This window comes from Dipodomys merriami, unplaced genomic scaffold, assembly GCF_024711535.1.
Source record: "Dipodomys merriami isolate MVZ:Mamm:240054 unplaced genomic scaffold, mDipMer1.0.p SCAF_38, whole genome shotgun sequence".
Taxonomy (NCBI): domain Eukaryota; kingdom Metazoa; phylum Chordata; class Mammalia; order Rodentia; family Heteromyidae; genus Dipodomys; species Dipodomys merriami.
Window position 1 is genome coordinate 2,709,896 of NW_027205381.1, and position 16,452 is coordinate 2,726,347.

At 35.4% G+C, this 16,452-nt stretch overlaps 1 protein-coding gene across 1 annotated transcript in view; it reads left to right on the plus strand.

Moving 5' to 3' along the window:
* Positions 1-16,452, plus strand: part of Cntnap5 (contactin associated protein family member 5) — a 948,142-nt gene that overhangs the window by 762,176 nt on the left and 169,514 nt on the right. The window contains exon 14 of the mRNA XM_069989436.1: positions 13,785-13,941. Within this exon, the coding sequence (XP_069845537.1) occupies positions 13,785-13,941 (157 nt within the window). The remainder of the gene's footprint in view (positions 1-13,784; positions 13,942-16,452) is intronic.

Here is a 16,452-nt window from a genome sequence, read left to right on the forward strand (position 1 = left end):
TTATATTGTGTGTTATCTGTACCAAAGATAAGCATACTCTCAGGGGGAAGACTTAGAAGAAAATCTTAACCACCCAAGACTAAGACTAATGGTTTTTTGTCGGTCGTGGGGCTTGAACTCTGGGCCTGAGTGCTGTCCCTCAGCTCTTCAGCTCAAGGCTAGCACTCTACCACTTCAGCCACAGCTCCACTTCTGTTTTTTCGGAGTGATTTATTGGAGATAAGAGTCTCACGGACTTTCCTGCCTGGGCTGGCTTTGATATGATCCTCAGATCCCAGCCTCCTGAGTAGCTAGGTTTATTGGCATGAGCCACTGGTGCCTGGCTCAGACTAAATTTTAATGGAGAATTATAATGTGTGAACATACAATAGGTCAGGAATTTTTATTTATTATGCTATTCTTTTAGTGAATACATTATGATTACCTTAGTTATTCCTTACAACTTTTAGTACATTCACATATATTTTGCATAACATTTTTCAACTGTATGGGTTTTTTTACCCCTTAAACAAAGCATGTTGGTGAAAATAGGATAATTCATAACTCCTACTTGAAAATGCTTGGTTTCAGATCCTCTTTCTGACTTTCCAAACTCTATAGCCTCTAGACAGCTAATTGATATGGTATAAAATGAGGGATAATTATATGCTTCATGGGTTTGTGACAATTGAATATATATGTATATTTGTGTATCACTTTGAAACACTGCCCACAAACCAGAAACCAGAACATATTTGGTAATGTTACTTTGTGGGGAGTGGGGGTGAGGGTAGAGGATTAGGGCGACAGAGGGAATAAAAGAAGATTGAACTCAGGGCCTCAAATTTTTCAACCATATTTTCTATTTCTGATTTTGTTTGTTTTGTTAGTTGTAGGGCTTGAAATCTGGGCCTGGGTGCTGTCCCTGAGCTCTTCAGCTCAAGGCAAGGTCACTACACTTGAGCCACAATGCCACTTCTGGTTTTCTGGTGGATAATTGAAGATCAGATTTTCACATGACCTGGCTGGCTTTGAGCCATGATCTTCAGGTCTCTGCCTTCTGACTCGCTAGGATTACAGGCACCCATCCCTATTTCTGTTTGTATTTCAATGATATTCTACTTGGTATATATAAAGGACAAATAATTACTTAATGTGATAGCTAATCAATGTGCTAAGGAAGTTTCCCAGGAGGTTTTTGTTGTTGTTGTTGGTTTAGTTTTTCCCAGTTTTGGTTTTAGAAAATAGAGCATGTAATAATAATATTCCAAATACATAAAAGCAATATAAATTAGTACAATAACTCAATTATCTTTCCTATATTCGATGCACTGAGCATGTTACCATTCATCCAAGACTTTAAAGCAGGTGCTAGAAGGTCCCAGAGTTTGTCTCCCTGTTATTTTCTGAACTGTTTGATTGACCTCCTTGTGATTCATGCTGATAGAACTTTGTATGAAAACATTGCTTCCTAGTCATGAGGCTCGCACTCAGAGGCCACAAGCAAAAAGCATCATTTTTTCCTATGTAGACAGTTCAGAGTGAATACATGTTTCTCTATTCTGCTTCCTCTTGAAAAAGAATGGCTTCATGTCTTCCTGATTATTAAAGCAAAAGTATTGTCCACGTTCCCCCACAGTACCTCACATGTTTTTCATTTGATCAGAAACATCTAAAGCATCAGATATTTGGACAAGTATTTCAGTTTTACAGGAGATACTGAGAATTCAGAGGTGGAATGTACTGACTCATTAATTTATATACCAAGTTCTTACATGGTTCCATAATGGACATTCATCCTATTTATGTGTATCATTATTTTTTCAGTACCATTCTGTAATGGGGAATTTATACTGTAAGTTCTGGTTCCACAGTGAAGTCAAATTCAAGTTTGAAATCTTCCAGATGAATGTAGAGAACACTTTCCTATCCCTCATACCTACATGGAACTGAAACTGGTAGCACCTTGTTGTACTGTGTAGGGACTTCCCACAGACACATCTGTGGAGCCACATGGCTTGTATCTTCAAAGGGAAGTCGCCTAAGGCCCAGCAGCACAGCAGATTCAGCCAAGTCTGTCTCTTGGCATTTGGTGTTCATGGGCAGACAACCAGGTAGGGTCCTTTCACTGAACAAATTCTATGACAGCGTTGTTGAATCAGAAACCCATTTTTTTCCATCTTTTCTAGTCTGTAAAAATCAAGTATCCTAATAAATGTCTTTTGTTTTCAAGCCTTCAGAGAATTTTTTTCCTCCTAATTAAGAAGTTGGTGAATGCAAGTTCTGTTTTACCTGTCTTTTCCCACTCCTGTTTTTTTTTTCCATCTTAATAAAGCTTGCTCTACCTTTTGAAGATTGTAATTAAAAACTTGGCCATAGATCCTAGAAAATGCAGCAATTTCTTCTAAATCTTTCACATGGCTCATTTCTTTGGTCGGCAATGCTGCTCTCCAGCTGTCCAATCACTGACTCGATCATTGCCTTCAAGGTTTCCCAAAATAGATCTTGATGTTGTTAGTCTTTCCTAATCAGTTTGATTAAATGTTGCAAAATTCCTTCCTTCATTGTACAATTTACCTTGCTATATTTTCCTACATTTATTATTCTTACATAATCACCTTTATTGCAATGCAGTCTCTGAAGACACAGTTATGTTGCTCATTTCTTTGTTTTGTGATTTATCTTGAGTATAGAATAATGCCTGAAACATTAGAAAAGCCTGTGAAAATAGCCTGTCGAATAATTGAGTATTTAAGTGAAAAAAATTCTTATGCATATGCTTTATTCTTTCATTTGTGAAATAATTTTCTGCTAAATGAAATATCAGTTTATTCAATTGACAAAAGTTTCAGGTAAAGTGTAAATTGTTTGCCTGATCTAGTTATTAGGGTTATGATATCAAATCCTGCAAGATCCTCAGTTTGCTCATTTTCATATTTTCTCTAGTACATTAGAAGGATGAAGAAATAAATATGGAATAATGAGCAAGTACACACAGCAATAGTAGTGATAATCCTCCTTTCATAAATGTGTGTGATGTAACTATATATATATATATATATATATATTTGTATATATATATATTTGTCCTTTTTCACTGATAGTGAATCAGTTAAAATAACTTTACAAGCTTTAAATTAATTGTGAAATGTTAGGAGAGAAATGCCAATCTTCAGAGGTAAAAAAATTCAGAACACAATAGAGTTTTGGGCAACTGATAGAATTTCTACAGAGCTAAGAAACCAAATAGGTATTGGTAAAACTTTAAAAACATCATATCCACTAGAATTTGTTTAGAAGTCTTATATATTAATAATGATGCTATTAACATGCTTCTAATTCTGGAGTAGATTATAAAAATCCAAAGAATCAGTGATGAATTAATTGTATAGTCAAGGGTCTAGATTCTGAAAAGGGAGAAATGGGCAGTGCTCAGTAGAGAGAGGTTCACAGGTTTTTTGTTTTGTTTTGTTTTGTTTTTCCCTCATTCTGGGAGCCAAGGCCAACATTGGTGACTGTATATGGATACAAAATGTTTTTCTTTTCCTTTCTATCACTTGAAGTCACACACTGGCATCATTACTTAAACCTAGTACTAAATATATTGCATGTTCCAAGTAATCCCTCCATACCTCTAAAATACCGAGTGATGTTGATCTGAGTGTGGATATAAGAAGAAAGTGGTATATTTGAGCACTTAGTAGTCATTTACAGCTATTGAAAACTACGGGAAAAGATTTGTTATACTTATGTTCAAAAAGGTATTGGTCATTGAAAGGATGCACTCCATTTCAGGAAGAACACAGGGTTTGTGAGCAGAGTTTGGGATTATCGACTTTGTGAAGCAGCTCTCCTAAAATATCCATGCTTATGGTCTTTGACATGGTCTCCAGATCACTGAGCCCTACAAGTGGCCTCACTTTGCTTGTCTGAGTTACTTCCATTGTGAACTAGCAGAGGGTAATTAAGAGAAATTGTGTGTGTGTAATTTGTGGGGATTATTTTTAAATAAGGATGTTCATGTACAGTAAACCATAGTTCAGTGGAATTCTTCCCTAATATATTCCTCAAATAAATCTATAGTCTTTTTTAAAATGAGAAATGGCAAATATGTCTGAGACAAGCAAAAAACGGTCAGATAAATTGATATTAGGTGAAATGAACTCCAAGGTAAGGACTCAAATGGTTTTTCTTTCTTGCTATTATTTCTAACTTATTTATAAGATGATTTCTTTGTTGCTTTTTATGTCCCTCCCCCATGGTATAACCCCTGTTTTCACTGTATCTGGTGTTGATGTACTTTGTGGAGGGGAGGAAAAAAACAAATTGTGTAAATAGGGATACAGGTGGACCCATTGCAACAATGAGATGTACAAGACGTTATGTTGAAAAACGAACTTTACAACTTTGGCGCAATGGGAAGGGATGGGAAGGGGAAACAAAGGAGGAGGCAACAATGCTTGATAAGAAATGTACTCATTATCTTGCTCATGTAATTGTAACCCCTCTGTACAGTATTTTCACAATAAAAAACTTACTAATAAAAAAGAATCTGCACCACAAAAAATAAATAAAAATAAAATGAGAAATGGAAACCAAACTCTAATCCTTATTTCTTTCATTTTTAAATGATATTTTTGTTAATTGATTGTATCAGTTTATGAATACAGTACCATAATTCACTACATAATTTCAGTGAATATTGATCAAAGCAGGGTAGATAACACCTCGCTTTTTATTTTAATATGTATTTTTACTGTACAGATATAATACAAAGGGGTTTCAGTTATATGAGTAAGGTATTGTTAGTCCCTGTGGAGCATTGCTAGCCCCTCCTTTGTTTTTCACCTAACATCCCTTCCCTCCTCACCACCCTAACTTCTCCCTCCTTCCCCGCTGCCTGAAGCTGTAAAATTTATTTCCAATATAATAGTGTCTTGTACATCTCATTGTTACAATGGGTCAGCCTCTATCATTATTTCAGCATTTTGTTACTTCCCTTCCCCTCCCCAAATTAGAAAAATGTATATCAAGATTCAGGGCATCGGAATCATGTACAGTGAAAATAGCTGTTATACCATGGGGGAAGAACATACAAAAGAAACAAAAAAATCACATTGTAAGTATAATAAAAACTGCAACAACGATAAAACCACTTGTGTTCCTATCTTGGGGTTCATTTCACTTGGCATCATCTTATATGGTCAAATGTACATAGATTTTGACCTTTTCTGCTTTGACCTTTTTTCCTAGACATACTATTTATTGCAAATAAGGAAAACCATGAGACCTATATTTTTGGGGCCAAGCTTACTTCCTTAATATGATTATTTCCCCAAGTCTTTCCACTTACTAACAAATGGTCTAGTGTCATTCTTTCTGATGGAGGCACAGAATTTCACTATATATATATATATACATATATATATATGTGTGTGTGTATAAATATATATACGAATATATATACATATATATAACATTTTTTATCTATTCATCTACTGAGGGGCATCTGGGTTAGTTTCATATCTTAGCTGTGGTGAATAATGCTGCAATAAACATAGTTGTGCTGATAGGTTTAGGAGGGCCTTGTTTGTGATCATTTGGGTAAATGCCTAAAAGTGTGATTGCTGGGTCATAGGGGAATTGGATGCTTACTCTTTCCAGGAACCTCCATACATCTTTCCAAAGTGGTTGAACAAGTTTGCACTCCCAACAAATGCGGTAGGATTCCCTTCTGGCCACATCCCCTCCAGCATCTGTTGTTATTAGATTTCTTGATTATAGCCATTCTAATAGGATTGAGGTGGAATATCAATGTTTTGATTTGCATTTCTTTTATGGCCAGAGAAGTTGAGCATTTCTTCTTGTGTCTATTGGCCATTCTTATTTCTTCAGAGAAGACTCCTCCCTTTAAGTTTTTAGCGCACTTAATCAGTCACTTTTTTTTTGAGGATTTATTGTTGGGGAAATTAATTTTTGTGTTCTAACTATATTTTAGATATGAGACCCTTGTCCACTGTATGGCTAATGAAGACCTTTTCCCAATCTGTGGGTTTTCTATTGACTTGCTACCTATGTCCTTTGCCATGCAGAAGCTCTTCAATTTCATTCAATCCCATTTGTCCAACCTTTCTTTGATTTGTTGTGGTTCTGGGTTTTTATTAAGAAAATTTTGGCCTGTACCAAGGAGCCCTAGAGTTGCTCCTGTTACTTCCTGTAATATATTTAGGGTGTCTGCTTTTACTTGAAGGTCTTTGATCCATTGGAGTTGATTCTGGTGTAGTATGATATATAAGAATATAGTTTTAGGGGGCTGCGAAGGTGGCTCAGTGGTAGAGCACTTGACTTGCATGCATGAGGCCCTGGGTTCGATTCCTCAGCACCACATAAGCAAAAAGAAAAAAAATAATATAGCTTTAGTTTTCTATAGTTTTATTTCATTTTTGCTTGTGGGGCTTGAACTCTGGGCTTGGGCACTGTCCCTGCACTCTACTGATTGAGCCACAGTGGCACTTCCAATTTTCTAGTGGTTTATTGGAGGTAATAGTCCCAAGGACTTTCTTTCTTGGCCAAGCTTTGAACTGGGATCCTCAGATCTCATCCTCCTGAGTAGCTAGGATTACAGGAATGAGCCACCAGCACCTGGCTATTTTCTAAAAGGGTTCAAGCAATTTTGCCAGCAGCATTTACTGAAGAGGATGTCTTTCTTCCATTCTATCTTCCCCCCCCCTTCCATTCTATCTTTTGAGCTCCTTGATCGAAGATTAGGTGGCTATAAGTCTGTGGATTCATTTCTGGGTCTTCAGTTCTATTCCATTAGTCTTCAGGTCTGTTCTTGTGCCAGTACCAAGCAGTTTTGATTACTATGGCTTTATAGTAGAGTTTGAAATTTGGTATTAATATTCCTCCAGCACTGTTCTTTCTGCTAAGGATTGTTTCTGCTATTTGGTGTCTTTTATTGATCCATATGAATTTTTGGATTGCTTCTTCTATTTCATTGAAGAATGAGGTAGGGATATTGATAGGCATCACATTGAATTTGCAGATAGCCTTTGGCAGTATTGCCCTTTTCACAATGTTAATCCTCTCAATCCAGGAGCATGGCAGGTTTTTCCACTTCCTTAGTTCTGCTTTGATTTCCTTTTCCAGTTTTTAACATTTTCATCATAGAGGTCATTCACTTCTTTAGTTAAATCCTATGTATTTTATTTTTTTTTGTGGTACTATTACAAAAGGAATTGCTTTCCTGATTTCAGCTGTGCTGAAATCTCTGGCATACAGAGAAGGCATTAATTTTTGAGGGTTAATTTTATACCCTGCTACTTTGCCAAATTTTGGGGTCAAGAGGGAGTAACTTGGAATTGTGCCCATGGGGTACTTTAAATACAAGATCATGTCATCTGCAAAGAGGGAGAGTTTTACTTCATTCTATTTGTATCCCCTTTATGTTTGCATCTTGTCTTACTACTCTAGCTAGTCATTCTAATATTAAATAGAAGAGAAGTGGAAAGAGTGGATATTCTTGTCTCATTTCTGAGTTTAAAGGAAATGGCTTTAGCTTTTCACCGTTAAAAGTATAATGCTGGCTGTAGGTTTGTCATACACAGCCTGTGTTATATTGAGGAATGTTCCATGGATTCCTTTTTTATCCAGAGCTTTCATCATAAAAGGGTGTTGGATCTTGTTGAATGCTTTTTCTGCATCTATTTTTTAGATAACCATGGGGTTCTTATCCTTTCTCTTGTTGATGTGATGAATTATATTGATTGATTTGCATATATTGAACCATCTTTACACCCCTGAAATAAATCCTATGTGATCATGTTGTGTGATATTTTTGATGAATTGGGGAACTTGATTGGTCAAAATTTTGTTGAGAAGTTTTGCATCTGTGTTCATCAAAGAGTCTATAGTTCTGTTTTTTAGATGAGTCCCTGATTGGTTTTAGATGAGGATTATGATGGTTTCATAGAGCGAGTTTGGTAGTGGACTTTCACTTTCAAGTTGGAAGTGTATTTTGAAGGCCTTGCAGAATTCAGCTGTAAATCCACTTGGTCCTGGGCTTTTCTTTGATGGGAGGTCTCTCATTGCTATTTTTATTTCAATGCTTGCTATGGGCCTGTTAAGTTGGTTTATATCATCTTTGATTACTTTGGGCATATCAATATTTGCCAGAAATTATTCCATTTATTTATTTATTTATTTATTTATTTATATTCAGTCATGGGGCTTGAAATCTGGGCTTGGGCAGTGTCCCTGCACTCTTCAGCTCAAGTCAAGTGCTCTACCTCTGGATCCACAGTGCCACTTCTGGTTTTCTAGTGGTTTATTGGAGATAAGAGTCTCACAGACTTTCTTGTCTGGGCTGGCTTTGAACCATGATCCTCAGATCTCAGCCTCCAGAATAGCTAGGATTACAGGCATGAGACACTGGCACCTGGCTAGAAATTCTTCCATTTCTTCCAGAGTCTCAAATTTATCAGCATAAAGGTTTGAGAATTATTCCCTTATAATGTTTTGAATCTTGGGTGTATCTGTGGTAATGTTTTTATGCTATCTCTGATTTTGTTTTTTGGGTGTATTCTCTTCTTTTTCTGATAATTTTTGCTAAAGATCTGTCAATTTTGTTAATTTTTCAAAGAACCAACTTTTTGTTTTGTTTATTCTTTTTTTTTTTACTCTAATTCATTTAATTTTAATTATTTATTTCTGTCTACTGGATTGGGGTTTTGCCCTATGTTCTTTTTCAAAGAGCTTCAGGTGCCTCATTAAATTCTTGGTTTCAGTTCTCTCCAATTTGTTGATATAGGAATTCAGAGCTATAAACTTGCCTCTGAGTACTGCCTTTGCTGTGTTCCAAAGTAGCTGTTAATTTGTATGTTCATTTTTAAAAATATCATGAACATTTGAATTTCCTTTCTAATCTCTTCCATGACCCACTGATGGTTTAACAGTGTGTTGTTCAGCTTCCATGTGTTACAGGATTTTCTTTTTTCTCAAGTGGCTTTTGGTGTTGGATTCTAATTTTATTCCCTTGTGGTCTGAGAGAATGCTGGACATAATTTCAATATTTCTAAATTCCAACAAATTTGGTTTGTGACCTAAAATGTGATCTATTTTGGAGAAGGATCCACATGTTGCTGAGAAGAATGTGAATTCTGATGCTGCTGGGTAAAATACTCAGTAGATGTCTGTTAAGTCTAGTTGATCTATGCATTTGTTTAGATGTGATGTTTCTCTGTTGAGTTTTTGCTGGGGATAGTGGTGTGTTAAAGTTCCCCCAAAATTAATGTCTTTGGATCCATGTGAGGTTTGAGTGAAGGTAGTGTTTCTTGGATACATTCAGGTGCTTCGTTATTTGGTGAATAGATATTTAGAATTGTAATATCCTCCTGAAGCAGAGATCCCTTAATTAGAATGTGTTGGCCTTCTTTCCTCTTCTCATTCATTTTAATTTCAAGTCTATTTTATCTGATATTAGTATTGCAACTCCTGCCTGTTCATAGGGGCCGTTTGCTTGGTAGATTTTATTCTAGACTTTCACTTTCAGAATGTTTGTTTTTATGTTTGTCTCTTGAAGCTAGAAGATAGAAGGATCTTGCTTTTTGATCCAACTAAACAATCTATGTCACTTATTTGGAGAGTTAAGTCCATTAATATTGAGATTTAGGACTGAGAGGTGTTTGGTATTTCCTTTGTGGGGGCTGTGACAACTGGGTTCTTCCTATGATTCTTAGATTCTCTGTATCTTGGCCTTTATCAAGCTCTTGTTGGTTTTCTATGTGTCTATGTGTAGGATATTTTTAGATATTTTTGGTAGAGCTGGTTTGGTGAAGATAAATTGTTTCAAATTTTCTTTGCTGTGGAAGGTTTTTATTTGACCTTCTGTTATGAGTGAGAGTTTAGCTGGGTACAGTATTCTTGGTTGATAGTTGTTTTAGGGTATGGCATACATCATCCCAGGCTCTTCTTGCTTTGTCTCTGCTGAGAAATCTGAATTTATTCTGATTGGTTTTCCTTCAGAGGTGATTGATCTTTTCTCCCTGACAGCTTTAAGGATCCTTTCCTTGGTCTCAATTGATCCTGTGCAGATTCTAACATGAAATAGGGATGTCCTGTTCTGCTCTGGTCTATTTGGGGTTCTAAAGGATTCTTGTATCTAAATGGGCTTATCTTTTGGCATATTTGTGAAGTTTTCCACTAGGATCCTGTTAAATAAATTTCCTAGACCTTTTACTTCTGTCTCTAGGCCTTCCTCCTTAAATTAGAGCTATCATAATTCTTGGACTTGTCTTGAATACTTGACTGTTCTTTCCTAATAATGTCTATGCTGTCTTCAATCCCAGAGATTCAATCTTCTGCAGGCTCTAAACTATGGTCAAGAGTTTGTACTTTATTTTTTATTTCTTTTTCTTCTAATTGATCAGATTTGATGGCTTCAAAATCTTTGTTGGAGCTTTGTTTTAGATCTTGTACGGAGTTCTTTACTTCCTTAATTTGGTTTTCAGTGTTCATTCTCAAATCCTTTAGTTGATTGGTAATAGTTTCATTGGACTCCGTTTCCTTCTGTTGGGCTTCATTCAGCATTCCCTTTGTGGCCTCCATGGTTTTCTCCAATTTTCTGCTTGTGTATTCCATGAATGCTTCTATTAATCTTTGTTTCTTCTTATCCTGCTCATGAAATTCCTCAATTAATCTTTGATTAGCTCCTTAAACTCACGAAATTCCTGTATTAATCTTTGGTTAGCCTCATCATGCTCATGGATTTCCCTATCATGTTCACACAGATTCCTTTGCAGGCTTTTAGTCTTTTCATTCAGCATGTTTGCCAGTATTGTTTGTAGAGCATTTTGAGGACTCTCCTCTGGATTATTCATTAACTGCTCTGTTGCCTGATTATCATGACCGGGAGTTGAGATACCTGGACTTGACATTTTTCTTGTGTTTCTCTGACATGTTCTGCCTATTTGGGTATGAAAGCCAAACCAGTTCTGTGCTATAACACTATTTTAAGGCAAGCATCAACCAGAGTCCTGTAGTTTCACAGATTGTTTGATGCTGTCAAAATGAGTACAGATACAATCTAGTTCAACAGATACAATCTAGTTCAACAACAAACAACTAGGGGTCAGTGGACTAAGAAAATCAAAGAAGTAGTCAGAAGACCAAAATTAACAGGTTTATAGAGAATTGTGAGGAGAAAATAAGATTAGAGGAATGTGGGGAGGAAAAGGGAGAGAGGGAATATAACAAACCCCCAAATTTAGAGAGAGGAAAAGGATAGAAGGAAAGTAGAAGGAAGATAAAGAATAAGGAAAAATAAAAAATTTAAATATGAAACACTTAAAAATTATGTTTTAAAGAAATAATACTATAATGAAAGGAGTTAAGGATGAGTGTTTGTGAATTAAGTAATCAATATCTGAATTAAGTATGCACATAATGAAGGATAAGATCTAATAATTGAAGACATGCGTATATCTGGGGATGAACAGAATATCAATTAAGTAAAGGAAAAAAAGGACCAAAAGGGAAAGAGTTAAAAGAGAATTAAAAAAAACCCTAAAATAAAAATGATCATTTGTAATAAACCAATTTTATTTTCAGGAATTAATCTACAAACTCCACACAGAAGAAAACATGTTTAAACTTGTTTTCCAGTGATGACTCTAGTTTATTTTGCTTAGCATAATGAATGATCAGTCCACTTTCCCACTAATGAGCTAACTTAACTATTTATGGATGAATAATATACTGTTCTGCATATACCACATTTTATTTATTAGATCATCCATTCATGTGCACCTAGGCTGATTTAATAGCTTGGTTACTTAGATGGTGCAGTGATAAACAGTAGTATGCTGGTGTCTCTATCTACAGTAAACTGACTTTACTCATGTGCATGTATACCCAGCAGTTTTATAACTGAATCACATGGTATTTTATTTTATTTTTTAGGAACCCCCATACTGATTTCCAAAGTGGTTGCACTTACTTAGATTTCTATCATTGGTAAATAAAGGTTGCATCCTAACTAATATCCTTGTTGTTATTAGTTGTTTTTGAGCTTTAGTAATTGCTATTCCTACTAGGTTGAGATGAATCTCAAAGTATACTTTTCTACTGGATACAGATATTGCAAAATTTAAAAATAAGCATATTTTAAGCACCTTGTATAAGCCAAATGAGAGGAATACAGCAGTTATTAGTGAAATCCAATGCCTGAGCAACTGCTGATCTCTATACCTGTTATTTTGGATATTGTATTATTTTCTGAATAATCATCCTAATTGGCTCTTATATTTCAATCATTAAGAAAGATAAAACAGATCTTATTAAATTAATTTTTAAGAAATATAAAAATTACAAAACTAAAATCAATTTTTTGACCATATAAAATAAATAATAGATAACTTACCAGCTCTAGATGGGTTAAACATGGCTTTCAGAAGAAAGCTTTTGGCTTACATGTTCCTGGTTATCACAAAGTTTTATTTTTTCTCCCATTCCAGTGCATCTGAAATTTCATTTAAAAAGTTCAGAACATGAGTTTATCTTAGAGTTGGTCAGATCATGTCAGAAAACAATGAGAGGTAGGCTAACCTGAGCCAACACCTTCATCTCTATCCTTTTCTTTATGTACCACAAATTGAAAACAAAAGCTAATCTTGAATATAGAGAGTGATTGTTTCTATTTTTGATAGTTTTTTAAAAGGAAATTGTTATTTATCCATATTTTTGTTTGTTCAAAAGTGCCCCAATTTACTCAATTGTGGTAACTGTCTGATCTGATAAGAATTTGAATTGATAGCCTTGCCAGTATACATCACATAAATTATTTTGGCAAACGTTATTTATATGATGAATATATATGCATAAATATTTAGATAGACAGAGACTGTTTTGTACTCTATATATCTGTATCCATGCCGTTGGGAAAGCAAAGAGAAAAATGAAGAAAGAAACAAAATGAGAAATAGGGATGGATATGGGGACAAAGAGAGAAAAGAAAGGTGAGAGGTAAAGGGAAGAAAGAATCGAGAAACCAGGTGCTGGTGGCTCACACCTGTAATCCTAACTACTCAGGAGGCTGAGATCTGAGGATCATGGTTCAAAGCCAGCCCAGGCAGGAAAGTCTGTTAGACTCTTATCTCCAATTAACCAGCAGAAACCTGGAAGTGGTGCTGTGGCTCAAGTGATACAGCCTTGAGCTAAAGAGCTTAGGGACAGCACCCAGGCCTAGAGTTCAAGCTCCATAGTCAAACCAAAAAAAAAAAAAAAAGGAGGACAAGAAAGAGGGTGGGAATAAAGACAGAAAAAAAGGAAGAAAAGAGAGAAAGTGAGAGGATAAAGGAAGAAGGGTAGAAAAATGAAGAAATGAAGAGACTATAAATGTAAATATATGGTGAAAATAAAAATTATATGTAGTTATATATAATATAATATTTATGCTATCTAATATATACATAATTTATTTATTGCTGGTCCAGAGGCTTGAACTCAGGGCCTGGGTGCTCTCCCCAGTCTTTTCTGGTCAAGACTAGCTCTCTACCACTTGAGTCACAGCTCCACTTTTGGCTCTTTTTGTGTGTGGTTAATTGGAGATAAGAGTCTAACAGACTTTCCTTCCTGGGCTTGATTTCAACTGTGATCCTCAGATCTCAGCCTCTGGAATAAATTTATTGCTATTAGCCACTGGCACCTGACAATGTATATTATTTGTAGACAAGTTAATCTCCCTTTCTGTAATGCCTTTGTGCTCTTTCAGGCTTACACCTTGACTTGTAAAACCTCTTGTCTTTCAGATGGAACACCATTTACCTGGTGGATTGGAAGGGCCAATGAAAGACACCCTTACTGGGGAGGTTCTCTTCCTGGGGTTCAGCAGTGTGAATGTGGCCTGGAGGAGAACTGCCTGGACTTTGGACATTTTTGCAATTGTGATGCAGACAAGGATGAATGGTAATGAGAACTGTGATCATTCAACAGTTCTGGAGGAAGCACATTAATTGATGCATGAAATTTCCCCAAAGGGAGAAGTCTGTGGATGAGAAATTCAATTTGAATTAGGGCTTGAGTGAAAAAAGCCTGGGTCTCATATTTTAGGGCTGTGATTGAATTTTTGCCATAAAAGCACATGATTATACCACCACTTCCTTGCATTCTGAACCCTCTATTTCAAGAAAAAAAAAGGAATACAATATTTATCTCTGTGATATTTGTCAATTTTTCTATAACAGAATAGAGGTTTCAGAGACTGGAGTAAGGAAGATAAGGAGATGGATGTAATTGTAGAGATTATTTCTCCTTTCTTCAATTGATGTTTTAGTCTCCTTCACCTCCAATAAATATAGCCAAGGAAATTTATTGACCATCTAATTAATTTTCATAATCATCTTTACATTTAATATGACTTTCTTTTTATCTTGTGATTGAGAAATGTCAATTACAGAGGAGTTTAAAAATTCCCCAGAGAACCACTTTCCTATCAAGTGACAAATCTATAATTAGAGTTTAAAATTATCTGCAGAAAGTCTCTTAAAATTCTCCTTTATCAAGAAAACCCAGGTTTAAGTGGTCCATTATGTGAAGCCTAGTTTTGCCATGTTCATTATATGTACATATATATATATATGCACATATATATATTCTTCCAGTTAAATTGTTTATTTTTCATTGTATTTATTTTGAAAATATGTACCAAATATTTCCATACACACTTTGATTTGACTTAATTTAAGACAGGTTTTGACTCATACAATTTTAGTTACATCATCAATTTTGCTCAATTATAATTAAGAATATCTATGTCAAACTGTTCTCAGTCCAATTAATGTTTTTAGTACAGTGTTTTTGGTTATTACTCAAATTGTTACCAGAAAAGCATGTTGGAAATAAAATGTAAAATCGTGGCAAAATCTCTATACAGCCAAAGGAGGCCCAAGCCTCTGGTTCTACCAGGTTCCATAATATTTGGATCAAAACTTTACAATGCCACAGGGTTGCTTATGCACCAAGGCAACTTACCTCAGTACCATCTTATCATATAGGTAAACTGGGAGAATAGATCTCGACTTCTTTAGAACCCCACTTTATTCTGTAATGAGTTTCAATGTGGTCTCTTGGAAGCCTGTAGATCCATTACAAGTTGTGTCCTGGGTAGAGCCCACATATCTGTTTAAGAAATTGTCCATTGAGACCTATTCCTGATGCAGTAGACTTTTTGATGGCAATGAGTTTAACAGGTAAATTCATCTACTCTTTGAGAGGAGAAATCATCAAAAAATATTATGCTCAAGCTTGAGAGAGATACATGATTTTTTTTAGAATTCATATGAAAATTTGTATTCTAATAGCTTAGATTAACTTCTTTGATTCATAAATTCAACTTCAGAGTATACAGTATTAAGAATTGTTTACAGATTTCCAGGTTCAAAGGGAAACACACTGACTTCATGATGTATAATTGCAGAAGATGATGTAGATAAGACACAAAATGTGTATTTTTTAAAAGAAAGTATTCTTCATTTTTTATGGTATTTTCTTCTTAGGGAACAACTATTCAGGACTTACCTCATTGAATAGTGAAGGGTAGGAATGATGACACCATTTTACTTAATTGTGCTCTTGTGCTTCTATACATTTTTCTCAAGAATACTCAGTTGCTCATATTGTCCATTTAGCGGGTTGCCTCTCCTTCCTTGGATGTACTCATTAGCACACTCACCTCTGAATCCCGTCAAATACTGGTTGAACTTTATTTCCTAGGGTGCACTTAGAAGGACTCATCAAACTGTCCTTTTCTCCACCTCTTGTACCATCACATCTATAATACCATTGAGGTTATTACACATTTTATAGGCCTTTCTGTTTTCTATATGGCCAGACAAAAATCCCCATTCACTTTCTGGGGCAAATATTCTATATTAGGATATCAGAACTTATTATTAGATACAGACCTTGTTCAACAACTAACCTACCAAGAGTCAAGAGAAAAGTATTGTACTCTTCTTTGTCAGTTGGTCTGCTTTACCCAGAACATCCATACTGAACACCTCCGGGCAAAGTCTAATTGAGCAGAGATCAAGAAATTCAAGGAGGAGAGACTGAGATTCAGATTTAATTCTGAGTTAAATGATTTTGAAAACAAAAGTAAATTTACAAAAGTGAATGTGTTTTTTGTATATGACGTATTTACTGAGTGCCAGTATATGCCAGCTAGCCATTCTTTTGACAGAAAACTTGAAGGTCACTCTAATCCAGTTCTTGAGGAACCCAAAGGATATGAAAAAGATAATACTACATAGTTTGTAATGAATAGGTCAATGTGGTAAAGTGCATTAACAAGAAATTAAAGCAAAAAAAAACCCCACCTCACTACTTTGTTAAAGCACAAATAAATGCACTGGTGTAGTTACTACATAGTTTTCAAGTAGGAAATGTACAAGAGATGAAAGTAAAGGGAAAGTTGGT